The sequence below is a fragment of the Lates calcarifer genome, linkage group LG5, assembly GCF_001640805.2.
Source record: "Lates calcarifer isolate ASB-BC8 linkage group LG5, TLL_Latcal_v3, whole genome shotgun sequence".
In the NCBI taxonomy this organism is placed as follows: domain Eukaryota; kingdom Metazoa; phylum Chordata; class Actinopteri; family Centropomidae; genus Lates; species Lates calcarifer.
The window spans coordinates 9,312,833-9,330,918 of record NC_066837.1 but is presented as its reverse complement, the minus strand read 5'-3'; the positions used below and the strand labels follow the sequence as shown (position 1 = coordinate 9,330,918).

Here is an 18,086-nt window from a genome sequence, read left to right as displayed (position 1 = left end):
CTATCCAAATTAGACAAGCTGTCCAAACTTACCAGCTTTCTGGTCTTTTTAGTTTACTGTCCTTCAACTGCAGGTCAACAGAAAGACAAAGAGAGGATTTCAAACTAAAAACACCGTAATTTTGGCAGATCCACATTTGATTTGTCTAACTCCAACTGCTGAAGCTTCACATTAATTTCAGATAAGTATATGTGGTATAGGTAATATGTCACCAAGCAATTCCATATGTAAGTTCTTCTAAATACAAAGTAATCCTCACTAAATTTTCTAGACTTTGCTCTATCAAAGTTTTTGTTGCACCCCAAACCTTAATTTTTCAGCTCTTACATGTTATTCTCTGTCTGTGTGTGTGTTAGATTAATGATAATGTGTGTGACGTCAGGGTGTCTCCATTGCCACCATCTGCTCCCTATAGCAGACAAACACTGGCCAGCAGTTTGTGCGTGACACTGAGTTAATTTCACATCAGGGAACACGAAAGCAAACTCACTCTTCCTCTCATACTCATCATCCTCTTATGTTGTTGCTCAGTGAAAAATGTCCAGACCATGCAGTCAGTCATTTATTAAGTGTTTGTCCAACTTCAGAAGCAGGCCAATGCAAATTTGTTATGGGTAATTTCAAAGTGCTCCACACAAAGGAAAGTATTTATTTATACAAATACACTATGAGTATGCAAATTATAGCCAAGTCTAGGAAGAAAATGCATAAAAACAACCACATTTAAACTTCATAGAGAAGTGCAATTAGAGCTAAAAAAAAAAAATCTAAACTAAATTATGTACAACATGAAATTAAGTGTCTTGGAAACATGTGAGAAAGGAGTGCCATTGGTGGAAAGTAACCACGTACATTTACTTAATTAAATGTTATTTTAGTGTTATGTGATATAATGGAACTGGAAAACACAACACAGAAAAGATGTGAGAGCATGATAAGCTTTGTTGTTAAAGATACAAACGTGACAGAAAAGATCAACAGACATTCAGGAGAAAAATCCTTTCTGTTTTTGTCAGATTTTCTGAGAAGAACAGATTTGTTTGAGAAAATATTTAAATAAAATAATCTAAAATTAAATTAAATTAAATTAAATTAAATTAAATTAAATTAAATTAAATATCCACACATTATCCACATTCCACCAGTTGGTGGCGGTAATATACCATTTTGTTTTTTGTAGGAAGAAGAAGAAGAGCTTCTAACCCGGATGTAAAACTTCACAACAAAAAAATTGCCGGGAAATCTACTTCGTCTAAACAGGCAACTGATGCAGCGAATGGAAATTTTTACTTAAAAAGCATTAGAGTGTGTTTGTCTTTAGAGTTGAGAAATTCCAGTATTTCTCCTTGTATCGTATAGTCGATAATGGACGAATATGACGAACTGTTCGAGATACAGGACGACTTCGAGGAGCAGTTCGCCGACGAACTGGAAGTTTTGGCTCAGATGGAGGGTGAGTCGTTTTTGAACCAGCTAACAAGCTCAAGTCTGAACTTTCATGTATTTCTCCTAATTACCAAAGGTAGCTAGACTTAAGTTTAAATTGTTATGTCCGTCTCCTTACCCTTTACTCCACCTGTACACACACTCTCTGACCTGTTTGTGCTTCTTGTGAATTAAAACTGGAATGTTAAATTGACGCACTCCCCTCGGTAATTTAGACATAAATCTGGATTAAAATTTACCTGGTAACTGTGCATCTTGAGCCATGCGAATACAGTTGGGAAACTAAATAACAATGTGCGGGCCAAGCCTGTTATGAGACTTTATCAGCTTTATTTGTAGAATATGCCACACACTAGTCATAACATAAAGTTAAATGCATTCATGCTGTACGTACGGGTTGACTGTGCATTCTGCGTATATCTTAGTAGCATTTCATTCATATCTATACATCACTGTACACGCCTTCCTGCTGTTTGCCGTTTCTGGTTATATGCCAAACTGTATTTTAATAAATGGGTTCTTATTCTGTGCAATGACAATAAAGTTGAATGTTATCTAATTAAACCTACTACTACATACTAATAATAATATACTATAACTAACTAACTAGCTGCTATTTTCATTATTGATTAATCTCTTGTTTATGTTTTGTAATAAATCTAATTATTGTTTAGTCTATAAAATGTCAGTATACAGTAAAAATTGCCCATCAAAATAACCTTTAACCCAAGGTAACGTCTTCAAATTGCTTATACATGTTATATTTACCGATCATCTAAAACAGAAAAAACTGTAAATTCTCACATTTGAAGAAGCTGTAACCAGCAAATATTTGGTATGTTTGCTTGCAAAATGACTTAAATCATAAATCAGTTATCAACATTGTTATCAGATTTATCATTAATGGTTAATCAACTGATCATTTTTAGCAGCAATTATTATCTAATTCTATCTGTGTGTGTGTGTGTGTGTGTTTTTTCATGAATGGTCCAGAGGAATCTTCCAAGCCGGGGAAACGTCAGACTCAAGGTCCAGGAGACGACATTTCAGACATAGAGCACCTGCTGGACGATCAGCCCATCAGTGAGTTCACTCTGAGAGCTTTTGTGTGTTTTGTCCTTGTTGTGTTTGTTCATTGTCACAACTTTGCACCTTTAATCTGATTTTGTCCTTTAAGCTCCGAAGGCAAAACGACAGAAGCAGGATGCAGGTGTGGCCAAGCGACTTTTCAGCACATCACAAACTCAAGTGAGCAAAGCCCCGTCGCACGGTGATGACATCACACCCCCGTCCTCTCCAGAGCAGTATGAACCCTCTCACACCCTCAGGTAGGCAGAGAGAGGTATGGTTAAATGGACTGGCATTCAAACACAGTGTGAGCTGATAGGACATCATGAATAGAAGAAGATCAGTAGAAGATGTTTAATGCAACAAATCTTGTACAATAAATTGTTGGTGTTATGTTTGGTGCTTTATTGGGAATTACACTTTTTGCACACTTTATTGTGTTGTATATTTCATGTTAAATTGATAAAATTGCACTTAATAAGCCATGACAAAGTGGAAAAAATGTTTTTAGAGATTTTTTGCAAATTTATTAAAAATCCAAAACTCAAACTTCTTCTATAGAACATTCTTATTTTACCTGTAGACACAGCGACTGTCAATAGCATAACTTATACTGGTTTGTTTTCTAGGCCTACTCCTGCTGCGTTGGATATCAGCGGCTTTGGGATGATCCCAGAGACACCCAGGCGACCTCCCACAGAGGCACCAGCATCACTGCATGTGCTGAAGCGACCTCCTTTAGAGGGAGAGTACATCAGTGTGACCAACTCATTAGGGAGTAGGGTCTACCTCCGGCAGAAAGAAGACACAGGGACAAAGGTTAACACTTACTCACACACATCTGCCGGGCTGGCTTGTTGTAAAACTCTGATTTACAGGTGTTCATCACTTTTTCATTCACACACTTACTCATATTTGTCTGTTTCTCCAGGTAGTCGACTCCAGAATGGTACCGAACTCCTTTGGTTCACTGGGGCTGCTGGCGGTGCCGATAAGTGTGCTGAGACAACAAGAAGCAGAGAGGGTGAGTGACCCAGCCGCTGCACCACACTGTTTTTCTCACTGGTCACAACTGCTAAAGGTTTATTAGTTTCACTAAATCCAGACATTAGATTATAAATAGAGAGAATAATATAACCATTTTCACACAAAGACCTGAGTATCTGCACTTGTCGAATTATTAGATGTCTGATACAAAAATGTGTACGCCCACCTGAGCAAATATTAATTAAACTGTGTGTGAATGAGTGGGATTGTAAATTTGATTCATTTTATTTTCTCTTTTTAAATCTCACAGCGTCATCAGCAGGTTGTGGAGGAATCGCAGCGCCTCACGGAGCTGCTGGCCAGGTAACCCACCACCTTTCTCTCCCACACACATCAAGAATGTGAACATGCGCAGTGTTTTTTTAATTGTCTTTTTATGGCTCCTTGTAGCAGTGTGAATGATGTATTGCCTGAGAGAGAAGATGAAGAGAATGAGGATCCTGAAGACACTGAGGGCCGAACCTCTCGTCTCTGGGTGGACAGATTTTCTCCCCGGCACTACACAGAGCTTCTGAGTGATGACGTAAGTAATATCTCTGCATAACTGAATGCACATGTCTGTGAATATAAGTAAATAAAACCCCTCTGTAATGATAAACCCAAGTCTTTTGTGGACAGTGCTTGAATTTGTGACACCTGGTTGTGTGTGACTCTTTCTTTGCAGTTTACCAACCGCTGTTTGCTCAAGTGGTTGAAACTTTGGGACACCGTTGTGTTTGGAAGAGAGAGGAAGTCCCGCCCTGCCCGATCTGACAGACAGCCTCTCAACCAGAACCCATCCAAACCCAATCAAGGCAACCAGAATCCAAATCGCTTCAAGACCAAGATTGAAATGACTGAGGAGCTGCTGGAGGCTGAACTGGACCAGTACAAGAGACCCAAATTCAAGGTTAAACATCTCATGCCAGTACAGTTTGAGCCTAATGAACTTTTAGTTGTTATGAAAGAGCTGATTTCTGATTTCTTTTTGCCCCCCTGTAGGTGGCGTTGTTGTCTGGTCCTCCAGGTTTGGGGAAGACCACCCTGGCTCATGTTATTGCCAAGCATGCTGGCTACAATGTGGTGGAAATCAATGCGAGGTTAAAGACTAACCCGATCACACTAATAAATTATAAAAATTAGGTGATGCTCCTGTGCTGACCTCAGTGGTACTGTTGACATTTTTGCAGCGATGACCGCAGTGCAGAGGTCTTCCAGAAACGCATTGACACAGCAACACAGATGAAGTCAGTGTTGGGAGCCAACGAGAAGCCAAACTGCCTCATTATTGATGAGATCGATGGAGCGCCTGCGGTACGTTCAGGGTGTTGTTTAAATCAGTAAATACTAGTTAAATAACTGTGCTGCGTCAGAATAATATTAACCTACAATAATGTGTTGATCTTCTGTGCTCGACAGGCTGCAATCAACATTCTGTTAGCAACTCTGAACAGGAAAGATGGACATAGCGCTGAGGGTGGTGCGGAGACTTCAAAGAAGAAAAAGAAGAAGGAGTCGATCCTGCTTCGACCAATCATCTGCATCTGTAACGACCTGTAAGAGAGATTGTGGTGCTCAACAGTTGCAACAAAACAGAAATTGTACATTTTTATATTAGCATATAACTGGTGAGGAGACACTATGTTTTTGGGACAGATTGAAGGAATTTCTTCAAATTTAGCACAAATGGGGATGAACTGATTAAAATTTGGTGGTTAAAGGTCGAAGGTCAAGGTCACTGTAACCTCACAAAACACATTTATGGCTGTAACTCAAGAATTCGTATGCTAATTATGACACAATTTTGCACAAATGTCTAATAGGATAAAATGAAGTGATGACCTTTATATTCAAAAGGTGAAAGGCCAGCTTCACTGTGACATCATAATGTTCTGCAAAAACACTTTTCTGATCATTATTCAACGCCATAAAACAAGGGGAGACTGTGATCATATTTCCTCCAGCCTGACTGGTCGGCATAGGTTTACAAAAGTAAGGCTGTAATTCTAGTTTCACTTATTTCCAGCTTTTCCCTGATAACTTCTTTTTCCTTTTAGTTATGTTCCGGCTCTCAGACCTCTCAGGCAGCAGGCCTTCCTCCTGTCTTTCCCACAGACTCAGCCTTCCCGCCTCACACAAAGACTAGCAGAGGTCAGGTCACACACATAAACACACACACACACATTGACAAGAACTGCCAGTTTAACGTAAACGCTTCATCTTAATGTTGAGTTTTTGTTTGCAGATTTCACTCCAGCAAGGGATGAAGGCAGACACAGGCACTCTGATGTCCCTGTGTGAGAAGACAGACAACGACATCAGGTCTTGTATCAACACACTACAGGTGAGTGGCAGCACCATGAAGGAGGGTCTGTGTGTTGGTGAGCCCGTGTCTATTGGCAGAACTCTGTGTAATTATATAAAAGTGTGTCCACTCATCTATGCAGTTCCTCCATGGTCGTGGCCACAAGCAGGTGGACACCAAAACAATCCAGTGCATCTCTGTGGGACAGAAGGACCAGAACAAAGGCTTGTTCCATCTGTGGCAGGAGATCTTCCAGTTACCACGTACAAAGCGGTATGAACTCTCTCCTTGATTAAGTGTGTGGAATCATAAATGTTTTGCTGTATCTTCTGAATCCAGAGACCTCTTCAAAACAACCACATTCACTAAAGGCAGCCAAAGTTTATGTTTAGTGCACTGAAGTTGCAATTACTGTGGAAAATTTGTCATTTTGGACTAATGAATAAAAACCTTAAAGGTATTAAAAGGTCTTAAACTTATTTTACAAATGTCTGGAAATGTTTTTTGTCACATTAACATTAGTTATAAAATGTTTTTCTTTCTGATTTTAGCGAAAAACCACCTGAAAAATTTCCAAATACTCTTTTTGCAGACGTCTGACCTTTCTCATAATGCTGCTTAATTAGGTCAGGCTTAAAGGTAATGTTAGGAATTATTGTTATATACAGCTGTAAAGTACAGACTAAAGTGTAATACAAGTGCTATCAATAATTTCATTTTTTGGTAAATATAGTCATTCTAAGAGTTATCATCTCTACTGATCTTCATTGATCTATGTCAGGCAGCTAATAGTTTTATAGTAGTCATAAGTCTCTGTGTCCTTTCTGTGGCCTGTGAAAGACTTTGATGTTGTACTTTGACCTGTGAGCTTGAATGAAAATCACAGCCAGTCATAAAAGGAAAGGAAACCTTTGGTGCAGTAAAAGGCATAGCACGTGTGTCGGGTGTTCAGAGGGCAAGAAGTGGCAATATTCAAGTTGTCACATGACATTATCTCATCTGTTACCTCCCGCTGCTTCACCAACTAGATGTTGAATCATTATCCTAATTTGTCCCTCAAGGAAACGTGTCGGTGAGGGGTTTGAGGAGGCACCGGGCTCAGGAGGTGGAGCTCAGAGGTTTCAGCACATTCTACACTTGGCTTCATCTGGTGGAGAGTATGAAAAAGTTTCTCAGGTAATAAACACAGGACACCATCCTTCCTCCTGGAGGCCTCTACTTAAAGAGATAAAAACGTCAAAAACACTTGCCTGTGCTTTACTTGCACCAAAAACACACTACATTATGATTATCTTTTGACTGACATCAGGTGGAATACTTCTGTCTCTGTTTCCTCAGGGTCTGTATGATAATTATCTGTCCATGCGTGTGAGGGACCCCAACCTGCACAGTGTGTGCGACGCTCTGGATTGGCTGTCGTTCTCAGACAGGCTGAACCAAGTGATTCTGCACGGCCAGAACTTCTCCCTGATGAGATACCTGCCCTTCCTGCCTGTCACATTCCACTTCCTGTTTGCCCACACACACGTGCCGCGCATCAGCTATCCCCACAGCCAGCACGAGGTACCAGTCGACTGCATGCACCATCGTGGAGTTTTATGTTTTCAAGCAGGAAAGTCTAGATAATAACAGCTAATGCATCACAGAGTCGCTGTTGTGTCTTCTCCAGGCCTCTTCCCGTCTCCTCAGCAACAGGAACGCCTTGTCCTCCATGTTGGCTGACATCCCAGCATGCATCAGAACCAGGATCAGCCAGCTCAGCCTGACCCTTGATATCCTCACGCTGCTTCTCAACATCATCTGTCCCAAACTACGGCCTGTATGTAAAAGCATGTGCCATTATACCTACATACGTGTTGGTGATTAAGCGAGAAAATAATCCTCAGGTTAATCAGTAATCAAAATAATCATTAGTTGTAGCCGTACACTGTACACTGAAGCTCACACTGGTCTTAGCCTCGCAGTTCTCAAACTTAGAAATGAGTAAAATTTTCAGTGACTGTGTTAAATTGCTAACCCTGTGTTTCTTCCAGGTGAATCCACAGCTGTTCAGCAGCAGGGAGAAGGAGCAGATGCGCGAGCTGATCGACACCATGCTGGCCTACAACCTCTCCTACCGGCAGGACCGCACACCTGAGGGACAGTACACATACGTGCTAGAACCGTGAGTACACACACACACACACAGATACACATATACCTACACACCCAGCTGTACGTCACTGTATGTGTGGACACATGCAGAGCAGATGTGTGTTTCTGGAGTGTTGAAGGTCACTTCTCTTGTCCACACTGTGGTTCTCTGCATGACGGCTTAGAGAATAATCCCCTTAGCACCTGGTGTTTGTAGTTTGTGACCCCGCTCCCACACCGTCACACACAAAGCCTCCACAGTGGGATACAGGTGGATGGACAAACAGATGAAAGGATGGATAGGTGAGGTTGTTGGAGGAGTGAGAGTGAGAGGAAATGGATGTTGAAAAAGCAGGACAACATCTGAAATAGAGAGGAGTGGTGACAAAACTGATTCAACTGGTTCAAACTCAGGCTTACATTTTTTAATCTTTGCCTGACTTGGATCTTCATTTTTGAGACCACTGAGGACGGTGGAGACTCTGGTGTTGGTACGAATGGGATAACTAGCCGATCATCTCAGCCATGCCGGCACGGGTTGAAGAGCAGCTGGACGCCCAGGAGGGCTCCTTCCTTCAGGCTCGCTGTGACAAGGTTCTGGTTACCAACGACTGGTGCCTGCCTCTAGTGTTAGCTCTCCTGCTTCTTCTACTGGTCTACACCTTCCTGTACCTGCCCTCTTTAGCTCACCACAACACCACTGTCTGATACCTGAAACTTGGAACGCAATTGTGGATATAAACATTTATCATCACAGACAACAGATACACCCAGGCCGAACAGGATTATTTATTGGACTGTTTGACTATTTATTGGACTGCTCTTTTTAGGACACTGTTGTTGATTGGTCAGACTGGCAGAATTATTAATGATTGCCTGGTTTCTGAGGCCATGAGTTTGTTGCTGCTTCATTTAAGACCTTATGACTGTTTTGTGCTTTAATGTTGAGTTTCCTTTTCTGGTTTGTTTTGGAATATTCTCAATGCTCTGATAATATGTGAATACTAATGCCCAAGAACAAATATGAATGTGGTTAAGTACTGAAATGATTAGTAGAGCAAAAGAAAATCAGTTGGCACCAACTTTTATAATTGATTAATCATTGGAGTCATTCTCTTTGCAAGATGCCAAAATATCCTCTGGTCTTAGCCTTTCATTTTTAGCCTCAGGTTTTCCTCGTCTTCTATGATACTTAAGTATGTTTGGATTTTCCACTGTTGGTTGAACAAAACAAGTAGTTTTAATACGACAAGATGGGCTTAAGGAAAGTGTGATTGGTATTTTTAATTATTTTCTGACATTTTAGAGACGCTGTTAGTTTATTTGTATGGCATCTTTCACCCACAAGGCAATTCAGAGTGCTTTACATAAGACCTAAAAGGCATTAAAGAGAGAAACACAAGGCAATATCAAGATTAACTGATCAAACCATGGGCGGACAGAGATAGACAGAGATAGAGATAAAATGTACAAATATCATAATACTAAGTATTTTAAATCCATGTACAGTAAATGTTTCTTGAATCACTGAAGTTTGTGAATTATGTCACCTGTTGTAAAAGCTTGAGTCAGATACTGCCTGTGCTCACACCTCTAATTACTAAACAGATAATGTCTATGTCAGAGGTTTAATCTCTTAATATTAGCAGCACATTAGTGTTCAACACGTCATGTTAAAAGGCGAAGATGTGTTTGGAAAGTTCTGGTGATGACAGCACTGATATTTTATAGTGATAACTTGCAATAAATAGCCTTCAGCCACACAGACTGGTATTATTTTATTTATGTTTTATATTTAGGTCCATCAAGCTGAGTGAGAGTTTCCTGCCATGTACTGTGTGTATGGGTGTGTGTGTGTGTGTGTGTTGGATGGAGATCAGCAGTAAGGATTAAGGATTAAGGTTTTAGATAATACAGATTTGGGGTTTTATTCTGGAAAACAAACCATGCCACCAAAAGTGGAAGCTTTTTGTTATTTTATTTGTCATCTAACAGGGTTCACCTCTGTGTCAGTTGCATCATATTACGAGGGTGTTTATGTGTAAACTATGTGTGCCTCTTGTTGTTTGTGAAGAGCTATTTACTTATTTTGTTTGTGTGTGTTTGCAGGCGTGTTGAGGAAGTGGTGAGGTTTCCAGGCCTGCCCCCGCATCGCCAGCTGACGTATCAGGCCAAACAAACCATCAGCAGAGAGATGGAGCAGGAGAGGATGAGGAGAGCTGAGCAACTGATGCTGCAGAGAAACCCTGCAGTGGTGAGTCTTCAAATACAGTTACAGCCTGGAGACAATCATGTCACCGTGTGTGTTCATAAATTAATGTATTCATGCTACAGATGCAGAAAGAGGAAGATAAAAAGACCACTGGTCCAAAACCAACCAGGAACCATCAGCAGAGATTGGAGAACATTGTCAAACAGACCACAGTGGAGACCAGGGTGAGAAACACAAACATACAAACCGGTTGTCACTTTGAGGTGTCAGGACTCTGAGGCCATGAAAAAGAAAGGGAAATACTCATTTGTACCAAAACAAAGACAGTAACAAAATATGAGTGATTGTGTGGTAATGAATGGTGAGAATAAAGTTCAACAAAACCAAAGCAAACAAAAGAAAGATGTGGTGCATGGAGGAGGGTCAGCAATGAAGTTTTCGAAAGAATAATGAAGAAGGCTGATCTTATACCCTGTTTACTCCTGGCATTAAGATGCAGTCTGTATCCAGATAAGGAAAAATGTCAGGTGTAAATGCATGCAGAACACAATGGGAATGGTATGCAGATCAGCCAGACCACATTTGGGGGTGGACTACCTTGCACTGTGAGCTTACAAGTCTTCCTTCGCAAAAAATGATTTAGAAATGATGTCCATCTGAGGCATTGTTTCCCTTTGACCTGGGACGTGCTGTGTCTCTTGACAGGTCGGCCAACACTACCTAAGTAACTGACATACTGAGATCCAATCTCAGATAACAAGAACGCATTTTAAAATGAGGTGTTAATGCAGACACCCATGGATCCAGATATCCAGATAATGTATCAAGATACAGGTGTCAATACCAGGTGTTTATGTGGCATTAAATGCGTTCTGGATGGACTGGCCAGAAGCCCCAGTTGCAAAAATCTATTCTCCTCCTAGCAAGACCTAAAGGGAGACATCAAATATTTATCTTATCTACTCTTCATTCATGCAGGGGCAAATTTTTTTAATAAAAATGTCAGCATTGAATGAAAAAATCATCATTAAGGGTTTGGGAATCTCCACACTACAAAATGGGTAGCAGTCCAGTGTGTAGATTACAAATGATTCAGCCTTTTGTGAGGTTATTTGAGCACCTAGTCTGACCTAGGGTAGAGGCGACAGCACAGTTGTATGTGTTAGTTAATGCCTGTAGGTGGCACCACAGAGGAGCAGCCGGCATCTGTGTGTGCTGAACATTAGAGCCTGATTGAATGAGCTTCAGTGTTTTAATAATGCAGTAATAGAGTGATGAAGAGAGGGAGCCTCTAGAGGGCAGAAATGAGGATAATGAGAAGCCACTGGGTTACAGTCCCCAATGATGAAACTGAGAAATTAGGCTAATGAGAGGTGGTGTGTGTGTGTGAGAGAGAGTGCGATTTTCATTGTTATTGCCCTTAATATTGAGGACAGTGGTTTAGAAACTTCCTGATTAACTTCATCTCCCTCGTCTCTCTGTGTTTGTGTCCCACAGCCAGAGCTGGATTTCTTCGGTCGAGCTGTTGCCCCCAAACCTCAGAGACCGCAGCCGTCCTCAGACACAGGTAACTGCACACACTTTGTGCTCAGTGACATTAGTGTAGCTTCACTTATCCAAACCCTCTGAGACAACAGGCTGTTCAGGGAAAAAAGCCTCAAGGCACATCAGGTCCAAACACACCAGAGGTGATAACTGATGTGTGTTATGTAATGTTTCTAATTTAGTGCTCGTGTGGCAGACCGCAGGCAGGAGATCTGGACTGTCAGCAACGCTGCCACCATAATGTTGGTCATATCATATTTCTGTTATCAACAAAACCAACATGACACAGCCTGATCTACAGTCTCCTCCTTATATTTAGACACCAGCCAATAGAATAATGAATCTACATACTGTATCTATATAATATAAAAATATAATCTATATAAATTACGCGTACAATATCACTAAATTTAAGGCCTATAATAACTGTAGCTCCAGAAACCTAATCTAAGTTTAGAGAGTAGTTACTGTGGTTTGACCTGCTAAACAAATATTTCAGCTCCACAAAAATAGAACATTTGCATAAACACTGGAGGCCTTTATCAGAATTGTGCAATTTGTTTTCCCGTCTCCAAAATGGTGCCTGGGGTAAAAATATTTTCAAAATAGAGTCCCTGTAGTTTTGAGGTGCATTTTAGTGTTCCCTCAGTAGACACAGAGTTATTGCTTATGCTTTTATCCAGTAATTCTAATCTACTGTATGAACATAAAGTGGAACTTGTTCTGTTCAACATGAAACTGTTTGGGAAATGTATACATTTTAAATCCCAATAGTCATGACAGCTGTTAGATAGATGTCGACTTTAGCTGTGATTCAAAACATGCTTTGCACAAGCACCTGTACATTTTTTTATTCAGTCTTTAACACAGGCCCAGCTTCAGCTTTCAGTGATCGTAGCTATTAAAAGCAGACCCATTAAAATCACTAACGCTTCCTGAAAACAGTGCATCCTGGAAATTGATCAGCAGGTTAATCAGGGTGGAAATGCAGAGCTGTGGCTGTTTGTAGGTCAAAGTAGGAACATCTGCTGAGGTCTGTCAACTAAAGCTAAAATCCTAGCCCTGATTCCCCTGGACATCAGTTAGAGAGTAACTGGATGGTGGAGATGATCTACACCACTTTTTTTAGATTCACTGATTTGAGTCCCTGATGCACTATATAAATATAAATGGACACCCCAGAGTCAGAATGACTGCAGGCATGTAGAGTCTTCACAGTATTTTGAGAAAAGATTCACAGTCTGTATCTGTACTGAGCCTGACCTGGTTAAGGTGGATCAGACCGTGGAGCAGGCTCATGTACGTTACATGTAAATATATCCCAGTGAGTTTAATGCAGTGCGATGTGTAGTTTTCAGATTTGGGGGGAAAAAGACAGCACTGCTATTAGCTCATAACTCTCTCTGTAGATATTCTGAGTTGTGATATAAAAAATATAAAAAAGTTTAATTGACATAAAAAAAATACATCACACACAGATGCTAAAAGTATAATTTGGGCTGAAGTGTTAAGAGTAGAGCTCCAAGGAATGATTATTTTTATTACTGATAAATCAGTGAGCTGTTAATAAAATGTTAATTGTCCATCTCTTGTTCTCAGAGCATGAGGTGATTATTTCATTTATTTATTTTTATTTTATTTGCTTATGTTGTCTCAATAAACTCCTCACATTGGATGAGTAATTTTTAAAACTTTAAATGGTTAAATCAAAGGCTGAATTGATTTGTCGATCCACAGAAAATTAATCAGCAATGATTCCAATAATCAATTGTATTGAAGTTGTGTTTTAAGCTCAGACAGTAGAAACTCACTTGTTCCAGTTTCTAAAATGTTAATATTTTGTAGTTTTCTTCATCTTCTGTAAAAATGAACTGAACATCTGTGGAGTTTGGACTCCTGTTCAATTTGAAGACATGACATTGTAATTAAGACAATTTATAGACCAAATAAATTGTCCAGTCTCCCTCGGTTCATCTTTTCTTGGATAATCATTTAACTTGTCATCAGTCACTTTTCAAATTGCTCTGTTTCTCTTGCTGCAGGTGAGAAGTGTGCAGTTCTTGCTATGGGAAAGGCAGTGGGCAACAGTGACGTGTGGTTCCGGTTCAACGAGGGCATGTCCAACGCTGTCAGGCGAAATGTCTACATCAGAGAACTACTGTAACACACACACACACACACACTCACACACACACACACACATAACTGCCTCAGCTGTATATCTTTAGCCTGTGTTGCATGCAAGCGTCTGAATCAATCCAAACATCCACGTGTTAAATTCAAAACAGTCTTTATTTTGATTGACAGTGTAAAGAGCCAATAAAAACATTGTGTTTTTGAACATTTCCCAGCAGTCCATCAAAACAAACCTCTAGAAAGCTACTCAGTGCTGTACACTCACACACACAGGAATCTTCACATAAATTAACAGCATTCAGGAGTCTCCAAATAAATAAACATCATAATTAGCAATAATGTGTGTGTGTGTGAGAGAAAGAGAGAAAGTTAGTGCAGCGTGACTGTGTGTAGGAGTGCGTGATTCTTTAGTTTCTATGCATCCGTGGTTTTGTGTGTATGTATGTGTGTGTGTGTGTGTGTGGTGTGTGTGTGTGTGTGTGTGTGTGTGTGTGTGTGTGGTGTGTGTGTGTGTGTGTGTGTGTGACCACTAGAGGATCACACACTTGCCCTTCTCAACCCAGGGGTTGGCTCTCATCAGCTCGGGGTTCAGGAATGGATCTTCACAAACACATCCCTCGATCCACTTCACCAGCCTGCAATAACAAAAACACACCGTCAGCACAAATCTGATACTCAGCACTTAAGAGAATTGTGTGTGTGTGTGTGTGTGTGTGAGAGAGAGAGAGAGAGAGAGAGAGAGAGAGAGAGAGAGAGAGTACAGTGCACACTCACTCTGTAACAGTGATGGAGGACTTCTCTCTGTTGATTGCCAGCTGATACTGAAGGCTTTCCACTTCTCTCCTCATCTGTGGGACGTCTAGCTCCTCCATAATGATACCGCTGCTCACACACACACACACACACACACACACACACACACACACACACAACAAAAACACACAGAAGATTGAGTAGATGGAGGGATACTGCAAGAGTTCAGACACACAATAATTAAATTTTTTTTTTTTAAATTAAAATAGTTGTTGATTATTTTTCTTTCAACTGAAAAAAATGATCAATGACCTGTTGTTGCAGCTCTAAAGGACACTAGTATTTGCAAGAAAAAAGCAGTTTAGATTTCTGCTACTTTCTGCTCCACAGAAATGTTTTTTTCTCTCATTTCCTCCACTGTTAATCATATCGTGACCCTTAGAATGGGAACCAGTGCTCTGTATCTGAGAAAACCTTACAAAGACTAGATGGTCAGAGATTTGAAGAGTGTCACTGAGCTGCAGAGGAAATGGTTGATAGGACAAACTGTATTCGCACAGAAATAAATGTTGATCCAGTATCTGAGACCATTTATCAGTGGGGTTTGATAGAAGTAATTTTTAACTTCTGAGAAATAGCAAAACTTCTTCTAATTGAGAGAATTTAGGAGAATTCTTGGGGCATGTTCATTTGGCGTATGTGTCTCATTTCAGGGTTTTACGGCTGTTCGAGACACACAGCCTCTTGCCTATTGACAGTGAGCTCTGTGCAGGAGGATTGCAGGAGGCACAGGGCATTTTATGATCATCTTAATATATTAAATGAACATTCATTTTCATTTGTCATGTAAACAGCTTCTGAGCATATTGTCCTCGTTTAGAATAAGGGCAAAAAACTGAATAAGTTGTGCATGTAAATGTAGTGAGTGATAACGCAGTTTTCATGACAAGTAATCCCACTGAAAGTTTATAGTTTATGTATTTCTGCTAGAAAAGGATATTTTAATATTTTAGGTTTTTCTGATGAAAGAACTTTTCAAATTGTCTATTCATATTCTATATAAACTTCCTGTGTATTTGCAGAGTAACTAGTGACTAAATACATTTACACAAGTACTGTACTTCAGTACAGTTTGAGGTGCTTGCAGTTATGTGAGTATTTCCGTTTGCTGCTACTTTATACTTCTACTCCATAACATTTCAGAGGCATTACTCCACTTCATTTATTTTAAACCTGAAGTCACTAGTGACTTTGTAGATTCAGATTAATAATGCAAAATGTTATCAACAAATAGTGTGTGGTGTATTATTACAGTTTGAATTGCTTGACTGATCCCTGGGCAATATTCACAAACTACCAAATAGTATTTAAAGTAATTACAATTATTCCCACCTTCATCAGATGCAATGTTGGAGTAATGCGCACAAAAATGCATCAGAACTAATCCCGTAATATAACGTGCATCAATCTGAATTTAAGTAAAAATGTCAGTGCAGGATTTTTACTTTTACTGTGATGCTGCTACTTTTGCTTCAGTAAAAGCCATGAGTACCTCTTCCTGCACTGGATGTAGTGGAGTAGAAGTATGAGGTTGTACCAAATAGAAACACTCAGGTAACAAACAGATTAAGTGTATTTAAGTACAGCACTTTGTTTTTACATTACAACATTACTGCAACTGCCAGATAAATGCAATGGAGTAAAAGTATCTAATTACAGAGCAAAACTACAGTTTTAAGGTCTTTATACTCAACTTAAGTACAGTACTTGAGGGAATGCACTTTGTTTTTACATCTCTAATGTTTACAAAATAGCCTTGGAGTAATCTAAGTACACTGGCTGCCTTCACTGTCTTTAGTTCTACTTATTGTAAATCCTGCCCCACCCTGCCACCGGCCACATTACAGCAGAGAGAGAGAGGGCCCAGATGAGAGTTCAGGCCAACCATAGATCAGTATGGTCCTCTCCACTGGAAACTGTCTCTCCCTCCTCCTCCTCCTCCTCCTCATCTCTCATCTCTCATCCTCCTCATCTTTTTAATGGATCTAAGTAGGTCGGCCTGTTTCCTCCTCCACCAGCAGCATCCATCCTGCTGTGTGTATCTCCAGCAGCCAGCTGTTCCATGAAAAGGCCTTCATCATTTAATTATGCTGTCCTCCAAATGTGTTAACAGTGACATCAGTCTCCATCACTCAGCAGTCAGGGATATTTCAGGCTGCTGATCACACATTTACACCAGATTACATCGCTTTTGACATAATCATTAGTGTGTAGGAGGATAAATCGAGAGTAGACGGTCACCGTGAAGCTAAAAAAATCAGCTCAAACGCAGATGTATCGTGATTAAATGTGGACGGACGCACAAAACACTCCCAAGCCCCTAACCCCCCACGCACAAACAACCTCTCTTACCGTCAGGCCTACCGGAGAGGACCGCTGGTCGATTTCGTGTACAGCCGGTTGATGAAGGATGCAGACTGGGCTTTAACAGCGACAAGAACCGCTGACAGACGGGAGAACAGTGGAGTGTCTCCGGTAGATGAGTCCGGCTTTAGTACAAAAAGGAAGAAGAAGAAGAGGAGGAGGAGGAGGAGGAGGAGGTTGTGCGTGTGTGTCGGCTGTCCGCGGCGCAGGGCACTCCCCTGCGCTCCTCTCTGGTAGCGACTGGATGCGCGATGCGCAGGGCGGAGAAAAGGAGCCCCGCCGCCTGGTTTGACAGTCAAATGAAGGCTGGAGCCGAGGACGCACCTGTATGGAAATACGGACACGCGCTGAGCAGAGGCTGAGGCAGGAAGCACGCAAATTAGGACGTGATCCAAAGGGAAAACAAGCCGGGAGTTAAACTCCCGTTCAGATGACCGGAGATGATGTCGGTTTCTGGGTTAATACGCGACAGATTCCCCAGACCGGAGACCCCCAGGGTCCCTCAGTAACATGAGACGTGAGGTTTAGGACAAAGAATTAGCACAGTGAGAGAACTCCAGTTCATGTGATCTCTAGAGACCTCTTTTTCTTTTTTTCCACTGTCCAACAAGTCACAAGAAAAATCTTAGCTGGAACAAAGTTCCAGTATCAGATCATGTTTATCTTGGGTTGAGCCCCCGTCACTGTTGGATCTGCTTTGCAGTGGTGGAAAAAATGTTCAGATCCATTAGTTGGGTAAAAGCAGCACAGCACAGTGTAAAATTACTGACTTTCAGTTCCAAGCAGTAGTGCTGCTCTCAAAGATCTGTTTTAGTTGAAGGAAAATGCAAATCAAAATGCAAACTGGCCCCTTTCAGAGCATTAAGATACAGAGTCCCTATGGTTTGTGTTATGTACAGAAGATAATCACTTGTGTGCACATTACTATCATGTGCAACATGTTAATATGAGAATTTTCAGGATTCCCCTGTTGCAGGACAACTTAATTTACAACCCTGTACGGATATACACAAACTACAAGAATGCATCATATTTTGT

At 40.7% G+C, this 18,086-nt stretch overlaps 2 protein-coding genes across 2 annotated transcripts; one reads left to right on the top strand and one right to left on the bottom strand.

Annotated features, from left to right (window-relative positions):
- The first annotated feature begins 1,230 nt into the window (after positions 1-1,230).
- chtf18 (CTF18, chromosome transmission fidelity factor 18 homolog (S. cerevisiae)) lies at positions 1,231-14,076 on the top strand. Its single transcript, XM_018684449.2, has 22 exons — positions 1,231-1,453; positions 2,440-2,529; positions 2,624-2,774; positions 3,144-3,333; positions 3,446-3,538; positions 3,812-3,864; positions 3,952-4,084; positions 4,226-4,450; positions 4,543-4,640; positions 4,731-4,854; positions 4,960-5,096; positions 5,598-5,691; positions 5,786-5,884; positions 5,988-6,118; positions 6,907-7,021; positions 7,184-7,408; positions 7,515-7,664; positions 7,879-8,009; positions 10,088-10,232; positions 10,313-10,414; positions 11,688-11,757; positions 13,778-14,076. Exons 1-22 carry the CDS (start codon positions 1,366-1,368, stop codon positions 13,897-13,899), a joined length of 2,766 nt encoding a protein of 921 aa, XP_018539965.1. The 5' UTR covers positions 1,231-1,365; the 3' UTR covers positions 13,900-14,076.
- LOC108888462 (guanine nucleotide-binding protein G(I)/G(S)/G(O) subunit gamma-13) lies at positions 14,009-17,443 on the bottom strand. Its single transcript, XM_018684450.2, has 3 exons — positions 17,037-17,443; positions 14,646-14,753; positions 14,009-14,506 (listed from the first exon to the last, which is right to left on the bottom strand). Exons 2-3 carry the CDS (start codon positions 14,741-14,743, stop codon positions 14,401-14,403), a joined length of 204 nt encoding a protein of 67 aa, XP_018539966.1. The 5' UTR covers positions 14,744-14,753; positions 17,037-17,443; the 3' UTR covers positions 14,009-14,400.
- Positions 17,444-18,086: the final 643 nt, after the last annotated feature.